This window comes from Dermacentor silvarum, chromosome 4 (assembly GCF_013339745.2).
Source record: "Dermacentor silvarum isolate Dsil-2018 chromosome 4, BIME_Dsil_1.4, whole genome shotgun sequence".
Taxonomy (NCBI): Eukaryota; Metazoa; Arthropoda; class Arachnida; order Ixodida; family Ixodidae; genus Dermacentor; species Dermacentor silvarum.
The window spans coordinates 91,302,857-91,320,035 of NC_051157.2; the positions used below are offsets into that span (position 1 = coordinate 91,302,857).

The 17,179-nt window shown below is 45.7% G+C and overlaps 1 protein-coding gene across 1 annotated transcript in view; it reads right to left on the reverse strand.

The window, feature by feature from the left end:
• Positions 1–15,572, reverse strand: part of LOC119448757 (solute carrier family 13 member 2) — a 30,811-nt gene extending 15,239 nt beyond the window's left edge. The window contains exons 1-7 of the mRNA XM_037711980.2: positions 15,445–15,572; positions 13,492–13,641; positions 11,695–11,810; positions 10,302–10,435; positions 5,669–5,738; positions 3,115–3,249; positions 510–626 (exon numbers count right to left, since the gene is read on the reverse strand). Coding sequence (XP_037567908.1) covers positions 510–626; positions 3,115–3,249; positions 5,669–5,738; positions 10,302–10,435; positions 11,695–11,810; positions 13,492–13,641; positions 15,445–15,552 — 830 coding nt within the window. The 5' untranslated portion in view covers positions 15,553–15,572. The remainder of the gene's footprint in view (positions 1–509; positions 627–3,114; positions 3,250–5,668; positions 5,739–10,301; positions 10,436–11,694; positions 11,811–13,491; positions 13,642–15,444) is intronic.
• Between the last annotated feature and the right edge of the window lie 1,607 nt (positions 15,573–17,179).

Here is a 17,179-nt window from a genome sequence, read left to right on the forward strand (position 1 = left end):
TGGACAAAGGCAATTTTATACCTTTTTTGTCGAAAAACAAGGCAACTGACAGTGTACAGTATTCATTAAACTATTCCAGCCATAGAATGCGATATTTATGCAAAATGTGAGCAAAAAAACGGAGCAGCAGTAAGCACAAAATCTTTTCTTTTTGTGTGTGATTTTAAGGGAACGACACAGCTCTCTGAATAAAACGTCCCAATAGCTGAATAAAACACTTTGCCTGGCTAGCCGGTATATGTTTAATAAACCAGCTATACTTTTTAATAAACTAGCTACATATAAGAACACGGACAAAAGAACAGGCAGAGACAGGTACACTATATATGCGCGCCTTTCCATGTCGGTTCTTCCGGCCGTGTTGTTTGGTTGCGTCCGGATTCTGGTTAAAAAAATAAAAAAAAATAAGAAACTTATTGACTTCATCGATTGTCAACAGCCAGTCGGAGTTTACGCATTCAATTGAGTTACTAGATTTTACGGACGGGAACGCGACAGAGTTTACTCACGTCAGCCTGCCCACGATCCACTGCGTGTAAACCCACGCCAGGAAAGTGCAGACAAGCATTGGTGGCACGTTGTACACCATCCACGCGAGAAAGGTGAGGTCGTCTTGCTTGAATTGCCTGCGTGGGCCAGAGTGTCGCTGGGCTTAACGCAATGGCGAGTTTAATCGTCGACTTCATACTCGCGCAGGAAAAGAAATGCTACTGTAGCTATTGTATGAATCGACCGGAACCATTAATAAAGCGATGCGGCTACATAAATCAAGGGGGGTTTATTGTGCTGCAGGCTTGACTTAATCGGTCAAATGAAATGTACGCCTGTTTTCATGCTACCCCTGGGAAGGATAGTCTTGGCTGAGCCGGCTGACGCCGTGCGATTGTGTGCGATGCTATGCTAGTGCGTACGTCACAAGGATACGGAAAGTCGAATTGTTAGTAATTCCAATAAAAAAAAGGCTATGCTGTAGCTAGGCAAATGATCCTCGCGCCGGTGCTTTGGTGGACACAATTTTTGTGAACAAGTAGCCGGCAAATGCATAAATATTTCGAAACTTGACGGCGATCCTTTTGGAAGACATCTCCATTATTATTTGACACTTCTAAAGACTTTGTGTTCAGTTTGTAATATGAACATATACCATAATCGAAATATTGAAATAGGAATGTAATAAGCTTTTGGTAAATAAGTATGTTCTGACTAACTGCTGTTAAAAATTGTGCGCCAAAGCGTATAAACCACCTATAGAAGTAGCATTTGCGTAGCTGGCTCAGCGTTTTCGAAAAAGAATGCTGGCAGTTCTGAATAATTGTTGTTAAAAATTGTGCGCCAAAGCGTATAAATCACCTATAGAAGTAGCATTTGTGTAGCTGGCTCAGCGTTTTCGAAAAAGAATGCGGGCAGTTCTGAATAATTGTTGTTAAAAATTGTGCGCCAAAGCGTATAAATCACCCATAGAAGTAGCATTTGCGTAGCTGGCTCAGTGTTTTCGAAAAAAAAATGCTGGCAGTTCTGAAGTAAGTGTTGTTAAAAATTGTGCGCCAACGCATATAAATCACCTATAGAAGTAACATTTGCGTAGCTGGCTCTGCGTTTTCGAAAAAGAATGCGGGCAGTTCTGAATAATTGTTGTTAAAAATTGTGCGCCAACGCATATAAATCACCTATAGAAGTAACATTTGCGTAGCTGGCTCAGCGTTTTGGAAAAAGAATGCTAGCAGTTCTGAATAATTGTTGTTAAAAATTGTGCGCCAAAGCGTATAAATCACCTATAGAAGTAGCATTTGCGTAGCTGGCTCAGCGTTTTCGAAAAATAATGCTGGAACTTTAACTTTGAAAACCTTGTATACGTTATATGACAATCAAATCCACGCAAAGTAAAGACGGCGATACAAATGACGACGTGATAATCTGATGTTGGTCAGCAGCGAGTACTCCAATTATACCTGGTATTTCATTTTAGTGTTAACAAAATAAAAGAAAATACTTGTACCATATAGCACAATTCGTCTTATTGAGCTGGAGTATTCGAAGAGGCATACGTTACTTACATTAGAAATGGAAATGCTTAATTGACTTATTAACACTATTTCACTTATGAACTTTTTGCCTAATTGTTTTAGCGCACATATTGCGAGGCACATACTGACGCGAGTGATTTGACAGGTCACGTCTACTTGGAACAAATTTTTACACTAGCACCCCTTTTGACATACGCGCAGTCAAATGTGCGGTAAAAACGCACTCAGAAGAATGAACTCTGCTCAAAGCCTTTATCATCCTCCTCAATGGCGCAGTGCACTGCACTGGCTTCGCGCTAGACGCGGAAAATGCAGCTGGCAGTTCACAGTGACCAACGCCAATACCGATGCCTCGACACTATCACGTGTCCGACTAGCGAGGCATTGAGCAGGGTTAATTCTTCCGAGTAACGCCTGGGACCGGCTGGCATCGCGGCGCGCGTTATCATGCGGCTATTTTCATATTTCGTGCGTTTTCTTTATAACGCAGAAAAAATAATCAGACACACGTAGCACATTGAACCCAACTGAATCGGGTGTTTTAAAACACAATTATGAGTTTCCAATCAAAATTCGCTGCCTCAATTCAGTAATTACAAGGTTTGGTTATAATGTCATGTTAGTATCGATAGTTCAACGATGCAAAAAAAAAAGAGCCTACTGATGCGATAGGTCAATGGTAACAGAATACCACTGGTTGCGTCCTCGTATATTCTATATCTTATTTTTAAGAGCCTGGCTAACGTTAGCTGGGACAACCTGCATAGAACGTTGTCACTCTGCTCGTACAGTGGTAAATGGATTCAGATCTGCGACGCCTTCTATGAAATGATTACGTCATATTACGTGACACATAAGTATCAAACCTAATGTCACATTGAATTACACGATAAACGCCTACATCTTTGTTTCATATGGGGCGCACTAGTCCTTAGTCACGAACTTGTGCGGCAAGTAGAGAATTGCTAACGTTGCTTGCTTTGTATACGAATCGTAGTACAGTTTCCATGCCAAAACGCTGGCTTTGGGCTGAAGCTTCTATCGTTCGACTATTGTTAGTCAATTGCTGCTTGGAGTTTTGTTTGCTCACTTTGTGTACAGCGCCTGCAAGATCAGATTGGGTGGCGTGCCGATCACCGATCCCGTGCCGCCGATGTTGGCGGCGTAGGCGACTGACAGCAGCATCACCTTGCGCATCTGGGTTATATGCAAGTCGTTCTCGGTTCTGCAAAGGAGAGAGCTCACTGCAGTCGTACGCAGAGACAAGCTGCATGATTTTGAGAAAAAGAAGAAGGGTGGGGGGAAGGCAGAGAATGATTGTGGCTGCACATTGTGCCGAAAAATATTTATGCTGTCCGCAACGCCAACCAACAGGGTATTTTATCCACTCTTCTGCAAGATCGCATCTCCCCTACTCACCACGCTGTAGATGCGCGCACTGAAATGAGGCATTTTAGAGAAAAGCACTCCCGTAAGACCGTTCTTTTTGATATCTATCAAGCTGCATGAAGCGGGACACATTGACCGCAAATGTTAGAAATGTTGAGGGGATGTTAGGCACGCAAAGAGTAATGAGGTTGGTGAAGAAAAATGTGATTCCGGGATAATTAGAAGCGTTGTAAGGGATCACAACATGCTGTTTCTTTCACCTGGAAGCTATGCGAGGTATTTCACCGTCCATTGTTTTACAACTATGGGGCATATGTAGGTGAAACAGGGGAAAACTAAAGGTTTGTAAAAAAAAACATGCTTTATAGCTAGTAAAAATGATAAACATTGGGCTAATGAGTGCCTTTGTTGATGCGTGCCGGTGGACAAATAGGTTTGTCATTCCTGAACTATAATATAGGAGTTTGAGATAAAAGTTTGCAGAAATGAGGCGCACTTTGAGAGAAACACTATAGCGAAAGTCTACATTGTACAACTTCAACACCGTTAAAACCAAAAAGGCACATCTTCAAGCAATGAATAAAATTGTGGAATTCTCGCTTTAAGGAAACGGCTCGACATTTCTTCTTAAAAAAAGGTTTGCACGCGTATGCTGAAGAATCTCTACGCGTATAGTCAACTATTCAGATTAATTTTTAAAGTTTAGAACTGTTAAAGTGAAGCTGAATTCGTTTACACTGGTAAAACAATTTCATTAATTTCATCACAATAAGGTAATTACTAAAATGGAAAAAGTAAATCTAAATTACGTTATGTATTTCAAATATATCTTGTTCTATTTGAGCCACTATGCCTCGATACAAGTCTCTAAAACTTGTTAAGTTCAACTATTGGCTCCTTAATTAGATAATGTTAATTTTTACACAATCAAAAATATACTACGCCCAAAAGGATGCCGTCGAAATCCACTACGTCACAGCAAACTGGCGTGAAAACTTCAAGGCGGCATCGCCAAACATGTTTTGTTCTTGCATCTTTTCTTGCTTACCAAGCTCCATGTCGCGGGAATAAAGGTAATATCGAAGCGCCTTTTTATTGACACAGCCCTTTCAATTGAAAAGCGTAAGGTATAAGTGGTCGAGCGTGCAAGTGCTGCCGGCGCCAGCGCTACACCTGTGGCCCGGCATTTTCACGAAGTCTCTGCAAGAGTGTTTAACGCTCCGAGGCTATAACAACGCGCGCACAGGCCATCGCGATCTCTCGTTCCGGTTGTGCACCCGGTTGTGCACCCTGATTTGTACATGGGTAGTGAATGCTAAGTTTTGATAGGTATGCTGGGTTGTGTGCGCCTATTCTGTAGACCTGGGGCGGTATTCTGTAAGAGTCCAATTAGTGGACTGTCCATTTCGGCTGTCACTGATTGGCTGCTGCTTGACGTGCAGGAAGGTGCCAGCCAGTCTCCTTTCTGCACGTTAAGCTGCAGCCGATCAGCGACAGCTGAAATGGACAGTCCACTAGGTAGACTTACAGAATACCACCGCTGTACAGCAACAGTCCACAGTAGTGAATGTTACTTCCGGCTTAACTAATAGAAACATAGACGTTTAGCTTTAGTCCCATGTTTAAGGCAGTTAGCCGTTTCAGTGTTCAAGGGTTGTCCTGCGGTTTTCAATCATGAAAAGACTGTTTTCCGTGAACGTAGACCATAACTTAAGTAAACATGCGTTCTATGCAATTTTACGCAGACTAGATGAAGATGGTGTCGTGTGCTCTTGAATTTTCCGCGCAGGGAGTTGCGCTTAACGCGTGAGGTCAGGCCTTGCACGTGGTTCCTGTATTTTGGTACTTTTTGAGCACATTAGGCGCTTTAGACTCGTTGTCTAGCATGTGCTTTTTCCTGGAGCCACCAAGTAATGCAAGCGATGCAAAGAACTACTTGTGACGTGGTATATACAATATACCATGTCTGGCGAGCCACGTGGAATATTGCGGTGATCCGTTGCTTTGTATACGCAATACGCCTGGTGTCAGTTGTCTTATATGCGCCACAATAGGACGCGCTTTAATTCTTGATTTCTCGAGCGGATGGTTTTTTGAAAAGCCAAGAAGCGTGATGAACAAATATTTTGTTCAGGTGCTCTAACGTACGGGGAGAAGTGACAGTCATCAGAGATACACAATGAGGCGGTCGCGACCACACGGTGCTACTGTAGTCAATACAGAACGATGTGGCGAGAAATGAGTGGGGAACTTACCGAAGCGGCTCTTCGACAATTTCGCCACCAGGCTGTTGTTCCGGGGACTTCAAGGGACTGATTAGCGTCACTGGAGCAGTCACAGGAGAGAGACGCGGATGTGAGACGGCGTCGGTACGTAACTAAGCACAGTACGATGCTGCTAATAGCAAGCAAACGAGTGGTCAGGTATAACATATATCCACTCGACGTAGCCAAGGCGTGGTTCATACCCATGATTCACATGACTTGCTTTTGTCACTACTATGGTCATATGCGTCGTTGTATGGATGTGCGGTTAGAATAGCAAACTTCATGTTTGAAGTGGCCTGCATTGTTTGTTGATATTTTCAAGCAGTGTGGGCAGTGCGGCTACAAGCCGCTAATAAATGACCCACCGTTGTCATAATGTTTGTTAGGGTGAGTTTCTAAGGTTCTTGGTAAGCCGGGACATTGATAGAAAACCGGCTTAAAAAATACGAGGATAGAAATTAATAAGCCGAGAAAGCAAATCCTATAGACATCTAGACGCTCGTAGAATGTCAAACAAAGTCAATTATAGTCCACCATAACCCGTTTCAACACACTCGACAATCTTTGCTGAACCTTGGTTACTTAATCTCTATTAGGCGTCGCTGTCTCGAAGTAAAGTCGCTGCTTAATAGTTGCCATTTACTATATGCCATTTACGGGCTGTAGTTTAAGAGTTCATATCAATAGACAAAGGAGGCACAGAAAAGTAGGCTTAATTGCACCGTAAAATAAATAAAAATGAAGCAGGTTATAGAAAGTCAACCTAAGGCTTATCGTTACACCGACATTTTGTCGAAAGCATCGTTGTACTGTATCTACGCCTTCAATATAAAATAACTAAACCTTCAGCGGGCCATATTTTTGTTCTGAATTAGGTGTTAGGAGATTCATGTTCCTAAAGCTAGGCGTGCAAACAGGGACACATGTGTACGTGTCTCCGTAAAATCAGGTCTCAGCAAAACATTAGGCGCTGTGCTTCATAGCGGACTTAGATGCTGAGTAAGCACAATCTTGTGCGCTAGATCCGCATAGGTTGCAATACGCCCTACCTCCCATAGCGCGCATTGAGCCAACTGGCTAATCTCCCTGCCTTTGCTTCACGTTTTCCTCCTCGAGCAAGTTTTCAGTGCCACTGGTGATGTCTTCGCAACGAAAACGTGGCACAATGACCAACGAAATTCTTTAATGCAATTGATAGCGCAGATAAGCTGTTTGAAGGGTTGCAGAGGACGCAGTGAAAGTACCAGACCAGCTTGTTCTGTTTACAGCATTCATGTAATGGCAATAATAGGTAATAGGAGAGTAACGTAGAAGTAATCGATTACTATTCAGTAACTCCTGAATTAATTTCGTGAGGCAGTAATTGATAATTGTAATGAAATCCCTTTTCGAACGAAATAGTTGTAATTGTAACTGGTTACTGTTTTTTCTTTAACGTGTAGAAGTCTGCCGCCGACGCAAGTACGGGCAGTGACCTGCAAGGATTTCCAATAGCCCAATCAAACGCTCTGCTCGTTTATAGGAGGTGATTTTTGTTTGGCTTCAAAGCGGATAACATTGCCCACAGCGACATGTTTTCCTGAACCTAATTGGCTGTCGAGATACGAGGCGCGTTCAAAGAGCAGAACGTTTCGGTGGGACGAGCTAGACCAGTGAAAGTAGATAACCGGGTGATAAGAGTCGATGCTATCGTCCCCGATTGGTCCGCTTCCCCTTGCTCAGCTTGCGATGACTCATCGACGATTGTGGTGGCGTGCAATAGATAATCAAAAATTCTGCTAAAACGTGTCCTAAACGAAGAAGAGTTTCAGCAACCTTATGCTGCCATGCAAAATTTTTATTAAATGCAAAGAAATAAATTCTCGCCCGTAGCTACAAGCAACCAACGCCGGAACGATCAGTGGACAGCCATGTTCTATTCCTTTCGGAACGGCGTGGTCTCCGGCTATTAAAAAAAGTTCAATTTTTTTCGGCTATTATAAATTTTGAGTGCACACACATCACTTTGATGGGGTGAGTTTCCGTGATTTTGTGACGAGGCGTGACAGACAGGCGAGCTAGGCGTGGCCTGAAAAGCTTTTCACCAATCGCGGAAGGCTAATAATGACAAAGGCGTAGAATCGAAAAAAAAAATGTTTTTCGTTTGTTCAGGCTAATAATGCGTAATCAGTACGTAGAGGTTTTCTTGGGATGGACATTTTTCACGGTTTTCGTGACGTCTCGTGGCAACTAGGCGAAGTAGGCGTGGCCCCCAAAATGCTTAATCCATTGCGGAGGCCTAGCAGAGGGCATGGAATCGAAAGAATTTGCAATTTCTTTAAGTTATAGCGCCCCTATTCATATATAAGAACCAAGACGTGCGCCTTCATTGTTGAGACATGAAGCACCGAGAGCAATTGTCGCGCTAAAAAGGCATGTTTCGCGAGTGCCCGCCCGCATGTGTCCAGGATAGTCGGGTATGTGCTGCCTTTCCTTGATCATTAGCAGATAAGTTTTGTGCATTCCTTCTTTTCCGTCACTGCGCTACCCTTCGGTTGATACTCCACGTTCTTGCTGTGCTCGTCGTTTCTATAGTTGCGACCGTGTTTGCACACCTGCCTTGAGTAACGTGGATCCCTACCAACCTGCTCAAATTTCTATCGTTTTAAGTGTTACGTTATGCTGGTGCTCTTGCATGCGTCTGGAGTCATCGTATATTGCAACAAGTTCAATACCCTATGGGTTCGCAAAAGTGTGAATCGCGCTTACTGGAGAACTACCGCATATCGTGAGCCGCATGCCATTTACGTTCCCCGTATGCCTTAACGAAAGCGAATCGCACCGGATTGTTGGAAAGCAATGCTCTTGGGTTCCTACTACTCCAAATATCCTTTGCTCGAGACAGGTGATTTACGATGCATGCGAATAGCAACCAGATGCCGTCGTTAGATGTCTCAGTAACGATACAGCAGCAGCCCTTGCTTAATTGAAAATTTTGAGGTATCGAACTCAGCGTACTATAGATGATACATTGAGCATTAGAGTGTTACCTCCTGTGGAAACACCGGTGCATGATAGTTACTTGTTCTGAGCTCTAAAATGAATGCGGCTGTTCTCACTAGGGATTGATCCTCGAACTTAATACAGGGTAGAAAACGCAATAATATTCCAACCAGCGAAGATGTTAATCACCTATCTTTCATTGATCACCTATGAATTAATCCACATTTCACCATTACATTTATAAATGTACGCGGAGAGAAATGATAAAACGCAAAGAAATCTCAGATTTCACAAGTGCTCTCATATCTGTAATTCTAGGTCGTCGTCATAACCGGCGCTTTAGAAGAAGACACACGTGTGCTACCTAGAGTTTAGCGACTGCTGTCCTTCAGTTTAACATTGTCAATAACCTGCTTGAAAGCTTACTTTGCAATTCATCCTGACCTCTGCAGAATTATTGGCGAGAATACTGTATTTGCGTCAGGCCAAACGATTCACTACTGCAGATAAAAAGCTCCAACTTGAACGAGTTGATTATGTGTCGTGCTCAATAGGCATGTCTGTACTTATTTCGGTATTAGCCCCATTAGTTTGCGGTAGTGGCGAACCATGTTTGCAGCCAAGTTGTATTTATGCATTACGGGCCTTGTAGCCTTAATATTCGTTTTTTATTGCGATAGCAATTATATGGACACTTCAACCGGATTTCTGCCGTTGGCGTCGCCGTCGCCGTCGCCGTCGTCGTCGCCGTCGCCGTCGCCGTGAGGTTCCGTATAGATAAAATCTTCACCGCGCGCCGTATGCCCGAGCGCAAGCGTGCTGGGACGCGCGCTATCACGGAGAGCGAACGCACTGAATCCCCCACGCGCAAGCAACGAAGCGCGAAGCCAGCGCCGGAGGGAGTGGAAGGGGGGGGGGGGGGCACTTCTACTGTGCCAACAACCGCGCTCGTCGCTCGACCGCACGGTCTCTTATCTCTCCCACGCGCAAGCAAGGAAGCGGGAAGCCAGCGCCGGAGGAAGCGGGGGGGGGGGGGGGGGGGGGCGCACTTTTCTTCTGCCAACAACCGCGCTCGTCGCTCGCCGCACCGTCTCTTATCTCCACACGGCTCTGTTGAAGCGATAGACCGCACGTACCTTCGCCCGCAGCGGCGTATGCTTGCCGCCAGCGTTTTGACAGTCGTTGTCTGCAGTCATTCAGTGTGATCTCTTCATGTTTGTTTGTGCGCGCTCACACCACGCTTGTTCATTCAGTTAGTAATAGTCGGGTCACATTTTCCAACGCACGCTACACATGTAATGCTGCCCGGATCGGCAGTGTAGCGCTACAGGTGTGTCCCTTCGCACGCGCGCTGCCCACGGGAAGCGCTTCTCATCAACACCACCGTTTCACACGCGCCTTCTCGTGGTCATCGAGTCTCTCTTCATGTCGGTCTACTTACGCCGCAGCACACCTGCTTACTTAATCAGCTCATGTTTACTACAATTCATATTGCTACCAAAGCCGCTCACCTTACTTCGTATGACATTGCTGTGTTGCTATCGCATTCATTGCTTCGCCCTTAGGGTGAAACTGACATTTTTTTTTGTAATGCTTAAAGAGAGGGAACTGAAAAATTGTATATTGATAAGGCAGTCACCTTCTGCATCCTTGGTGAGAACTTGTATCTGATCCAATACAGCCATGACGATGGGTACCATGATGGAGGCAGACGCAGTGTTGGGAATCCACATCGACATAAACATGGTGACCAGCATGAAGCCCAGTAGGAGCCTGGAAGATAAACAACACATGTTTACTAACAGGGAAGGGGGAAAAGGGAAAGCCTGGAGGAGGCCTGTAATATTTTTGGCGAACATCGTCTGTCATATGGAGACCACAGAAAGAATGTTATGGGACTTCTCTTGCGACAATGAGTCAAGTATATGCGGAAGCATTGTGCCACTCGGCTATGCGCACTACGCACACCCACAAAATAGGAGTTCCGTAGATGTTCAGTTAGCTATTCTGGCACTACAAGGAGGCCCATGTTTCAATATGCACCTGACGCGCCGGCCGCTGCTCTGTCGGGAGTCTCCGCCACATGACCAGGGGCTCTGCGCTGTAAGGTCTGAGCTCGGCCTATACTTCCGAGTTCTAGCGAGCTGGTTCATAAGCTGGTCTACTCGAAGAGGCGGACATTACTTGCACAAGAAATTGAAATGCATAATCGAATAATTAACAAAAATCACTAATTAAGTTTTTAACTAATTACCTGATGGCCCATATTGCAATTTACAAATTGTAGCCGTGGAGTTCGCAAGGTGGATCCACTTGGATCGAATTCTCGCGATGGCACAAGTTTAGAGATATTAATTCCCGAACTTTGCGGAGAAATGCATTGGCGTTCCAGTTAGTTTCTTAACAAAACGTTGCTTTATGCATTGAAGCACAAAATTAACTCGAACGTCAATGCATTTCTCCGCAAAGCTCGCGAATTAATATCTCGAAACTGGTGTCATCCTGAGAATTCGTTGCAAGTAGATCCGCCTTGCGAACTCCACGGCTACAATTTGTAAATTGGAATATGGGCCATCAGGTAATTAAAAACTTAATTAGTGAATTTTTGTTAATTAGTCAATTATGCATTTCAATATTTTGTGCAAGAATGTCCGCCTCTTCGAGTAGACCAGCTCATTAACTAGAATTGGCCTGTCTGCCACAGGCAACCTTAAATAAATTTTGAAAGTATTCGCTGAAACACCCTGTATATGGTACTATCATGCTCAATATGTGAAAAATCAGCAAAAACATGAAGCATCATGCCTTTCAGGTAGATGTACCCTAGCCCAAAGGCCTTAGGAGTGCCCGTTTGTGATGACAGTTACCATGGTATCCCTCTTCGATTATCTTAATTCCCCTCGTCTCTAGGAGACGAGGGGGATGGGGGTTGCTGACATAGGGCATACCTTACTTGCGAAGCACCACTACACATTCTGTTGAACGTTGTAGAATTAAAAAAAAATGGAGAAGCAACGTTTGCTCCTATATACCTGCGGTTGCTGGTGCCTACAGTCAGAAGCGATCCAATGGCGAGGCGCTGGTGCAAGTTGCTTACTTCCACAGCTGCTGCCACGACGAGCGATCCGAACATGACGAAGCCGATGTTCTGAAACAACGACACACACACTATAGAGAAGGAAAAATCCGGGTTCTTCAGTCCGACGAACAAGCCTCCATAGCTAGGAAATCCTTGGCGGGAGATTGACAAACAGATACAGGTTGATCTGGTGTCCGGGACACACAGGCCTGGAGGGAAACGAGAGTGCGGACGCTTTTGCTCGAGGGCTCACGAACCGAGCAGAGCCTCGACCGCACTGTCAATTCCCCAAACATTCCAGGAGGAGTCAACCGAGGAGGACAATGACCCATCCCGAATTACCCCTCGCGAAGTTCTTGCTCACCAGCGTGGCACGCGACGAAAATACAGCACCCCCCACAAATCATTAGAAGGGGAGGACGCCATAGACCTCCGCAGGATTCAAACGGTGTTCTTTCCAAACCTACAAAGATTAAACAAAAATTTTCCAACGCTCTATGGGCACGCCTGTCCGTGGTGTGGTGGCTCGCCATCGCTATACCACATTTCGTGGGGTTGCCAAAATAGACCACCAAATTTAAATACCTTTTTAGGTAAATTTGAACTATTGAACACTTTGGAGCAATGGGAGGCACAACTCGCCAGCTCTGACCCCGAGGTGCAGCTAGCACTTCTGGGTCACGTAAGGCAGAGGCCAGTGGAGACCTGGACTTGGGGCCCCACCCATCGAGCTCATAACATTTCACCCCAACCCCTTTTCAATAAAGTTATTCCTCCTCCTCCTCCGTAGCTAGCGATATATAAGCTAGTGGTCTTGAACCAATCTACCTTAACGTGGTATTAGGAGAATTAAAATTATTCGAATGACGAAGTTAACAAACCAGTGTTAAATAACTGAAAAGTGCAGCAGGAAGTGCATTCTGTCTATGCTTGGTCTTCTAGGTTTTTGTATTTTTTATTTCATTCAATACTGCCGGTCACCTGGTAACCAGGGCAGGTGTGGGTACATGACGTTTACAAGTACTTGGTCCATCAAGAAAACAACAACAATAACAACAGGAAAAAACTGTCAGCCCTTCCACGTGGGTGGAGACGGAAGACTAGCGAATCTGTACTATGGTGGGCATGATGTACTTCCAATTATGACTATTAAGATGTGATGGTGTAATTGGTTATTTGAACTATTGATGAATGAGAAATGTACATGATCCGGTGGTTTTAATTTATTTAGTGACCACAGGGACCATGGCCTTATTGTCGCTACGGTACACCACGATAGGGTGTACTGCAAAGGATGGCACATTCTTCATAAAACGTCACCAACGCCGCACTCGTTTGGTGCGAACGCTGGCAAAACGCCGCCGCCGTCGACAGCAGTTCGGCGCGTTGCTGGTGCTGCTACATGTCCAAGTTTATACTTCTCCTCAGAATTTTTGAGAATGACAGCCCATAAACAAATGTCATGAAACAAAACACCGGAAGCGCAGGCCTTTTATGTTAAATCTTCTCAGACTTTGATTGAGTCGCCAGTTCCCCATGCGCCCGGTCGCAAGATACGCATTTGGTGCCGCAGCTAAACGTCGTCCCTTTAGGGCCGGAGGAGGTGTGTCGCTCTTGCTTCGAGAAGGCGTTCATAAACTGCGGTTTACCAAGTGGGGTTTATTATTATGTTCTGGGCTCAAAGCATCAGCTCATACTTGCGGTGATCCATACTGACCAGCTGCTGCAGGTGCAATGTATATTTACTCACGTTGAAATACATCTTGGTCGTATCAGCAGTCGTGAGGATGCCGAACAGTGGAAACAGCACGAGAGGCATGAGACCCGTCACTGGAAGCGGAATGGGCTCTGCCGTCCAGTAGAAGGCCATCCAGAGCATCGCGTACGCACTGAGACCGGCCTGCGAAGAAGAACAATTTGCTCCCAGCACGAACGGTCACCCGCTGTGGTGGCTTAGCGGCTATGGGGTTTCGCTGCTAACTAAGCACGAGGTCGCGGAATCGAGTCCCGACCGCGGCGGCCGCATTTTGATGGGGCTGAAATGCAAAAAAAAAAAAAAAAAGACGCTCGTGCATTGTTCAATGGGGGACACGCGTTAAAGATCCCTTGGTGGTCAAAAATATTCCGAAATCCCCCACTACGGCGTGCCTCATGACCAAATCGTGGTTTTGGCACGTAAAAAACCCCAGAATTCATTCATTCAGCACGAACAGTCACCACCTTGTGCGCCGATTAGAAGCAGATGTGCATTTGAATGATACCACCAGTCTCCATGCTTCAACCAGGCTATCATACATTACAGTTTCCAGAGCCCGAAGTATTTTTTTTCCCATTGAAAGGCAAGCGGGGGTCGTGGTGGCCTTGGGAAACGAACGCTTCTCGCGAAACATATTGCTGGGCGGGAGCTTCTACTTTAGTTTAACTACATCATTGTTCATCCTGTGGCGTACTTGTAAGACGCGTAGTTTGCGAGCTGTGGACTGCGTTCGCACCTCTTTTTTTGTGAATATTGCGCACTCGGAGCCGAATTGATTCTACTCTCACAGCAGTGAAATGCCCGATACGTTTCTTTTCTGGTCAATCCGTTAGGATGGCGGCGACAATTACTTTCATCGTTATTAATTTGTCACCAAGCTTTTCAGCCAGAGCTTCATCATCGCCATAAAGCGAAGAAGAAGAAAACTTTGGGTACAGCCACTGGGATTCGAGCTCGTGTCACTTTAGCAATTTGCAGTTGTGAGCCAGCCACGCCAACCATTACGCTATCGCTAGAGAGCCTTCATCAGCACGCAAACAATGCTTCAGCGTGTGTGTGTAAGAAAGCTGCCCGACTATGGCGTAACAAAAGTGCTTGGAAATTAGTGCGGGGTGTTGCACTCAACAGGCGCTCTGAGACCACTGGCAACAGTGCATGTGTTTCGGAGGCCGAAACAGGAAATGCTGTAGTGGACGAGGACGACAGTTGTGTGCGTCGCATGGAATAGTTAAAGGTGTGTTTGCGTGCCATTCTTGGTCGTCATGCTCGTGCGCTTTATTTCATAAATGCTTTAAGATAACTTTCAATCTCGAGGTCATTTCATATGCAAGCAGCTGGACGTTATACTGAACGATGAAAACCGAAAATAAGATTGAGAGAAGTTACAATACCCAACCACTGTGGGCTTATTGGCCATTCTCGCGTAGTTGGGCGAATGTCCAACACCCAGACATACGCCTGTACACCCTGGAATATGTCTGGTGGCTTGCACAGCACTCTCCACATTGCGCGTTCATTTTACGTTAACTCTCTACTTTACAGGCCACATCAGTGGCATGGATGGACAGAATAAATAGTGCACCACGAGCACCCTCAAATGGAATGTGTTGAACACTTCGATCTTATTTAACGTTAGGTGCTCCTCTTTAGGGAGTACAGATCTCCATGTTTTCGTTCTGATGTTGTCTCGATTGCAGTTCTTCCCACTCTTCGACTTCCTTTCATTCATTTCGACCATTCGGGGAGAATTCGTTAATTTCTTCGGCCCGTAGCCGTCGTTAAAGTTTCCGTTAGTGTCAGCGCTACATCCTATTCGAAAAGGTTCACGACCTCTCACGCAGAAGCATTCTGTATCATGTGATGAAGAATGCCTTTGTTCCGCCAAGCAACATGATCGGGCCTCGTCACACGAAGTTGTTCAAGAGGATCGAAAAATGTGAGCCTCACCTTACTCTCCATGTACAGGGGTAGTGGCAGCAGCAGCAGGGGCACGGCTACGATGTAGATGAGTTGCCATGACCTAAGGAGCGTCTTTATGAGCCCGGACTCAGACATGACCCGTCTTTAGATGGCAGATAGCAAGCAGGTCAGCCTGTGACGGAATAGCACGCTTGTGAAGAAGCACTGTAGTGGGGTTGCTGTCTTCGAAAGCAGATAATATCGTCTTGATGCTAGTCTCTAACAACAGCTGCCGGTGTGCCTCGGTGGGAATACTGCTACAAAGAATGAGATCGTGGGTTCGTTGTACGGCTTCAGCGGTTGCATTGCTCAGGGCTGCAATTGTCAAAATGTCAGTTTGCCGAATATGGCTCCATGTTAAAGACCCACAGGTGGTCGAATTTATTCTGGTGCTTCTCCAGACCGGATATATCTCCTGGAAGTTAAAATTATTCTAGCACCCAATCAATACCAGTAAGAACAACGACACTCAGCAAGTCCTATTAGCGCAGTAACTGCTTGTACATGATTCGTTTCAGGCGTTCCGGCAAATTCCAGTGGAGCACGTTCACTTGACACATTCTAGCCCAATAAAGAGCAAGAGAGGTGTAAGAATACGGAACGGGTACTAACTTAAATAGTCAATGTGAGTGCCTGTCACCTCTACTTGTACCACTGTTGTGATTTATTGCGTTAATACGCATGAAGCCATTTATAACCAACTAGACAAGAAATAAGTTTTAATGATTACATTCACTCTGAGCACGCACAAACATACATAGGTCGATAATATCTATCGAACGTATGTATAGATGTGGAAAATGTCGTTACTCCTGCAGAAAGGGGATGGCTGAACTTCAATGCTTTTAGAGAGTACGTTTAAGTGCGTATGATCGTGGCTTAAGAAGCCGCTGATATCCTCTTGGCCTTGCTCAAGAACAGCGTGGCTAAGTCGCACAAACCGCGGTGTTAACCTTCTGAGCTTTATTATTAATACGTCCTGCCCTAACAACCGCTTAATTACAATTATGCTCGCCAGCTGAGCGTCGGGATATGACTAAGCAAACAGTAGACAGTTCTAGCAAAGCGTTCACGGTCTGCACCACTCAGACCATCGTATCCTAACGATTTGCGCACAGCCGCTCAGCGGAACGCTATCGGCAGCGCTAATGCGCGTGCGCACAACGCTCACATCGGCAGCGGAACGAAGAACGCTGCCCACGCTCCGCTACGAAGCCGTGTGATGGGATCTTTTGGGTGCGTATACTGGTTACTCCCTATAAGGGCTGCAGAAATACGCATCTTTTCCCAACCTAAACCTCTACTACTATACTGGTTGCTTTGTCGTTTTACAGCCACGCTGAGCACGCGTGACCAGAGTCATGTCGTCGACGGCGGCCCGGGCGGCGGCGGAGGCGCCGCCGTAGAACAAGGGGGACCTCCATCCAAGTCCTCTGCACAAGCCGCAGGTGGTTCACGCACTTGCAAGTCGGAGCACTCAGGCCCGCTGGTACGGCGACTTCTTGCCGATGCTGGAAGTGGTGAACTAATAGTAGCGTCGCATGGTTCACGTGGCAATGTGGACACTGTGGACCGATGGCCATCGGCAGGAGCATGGGGTACGAGTTCATGGGCCCATCGGCCCAGAAGGCTGCGTCGTACATGACCGCATGGCGTCCGTAAAAGTCCGGCACAGGTGAAGTCCACAGGAGCCGCATTTGGCTCGGTTGATCTGTCGCCTGAC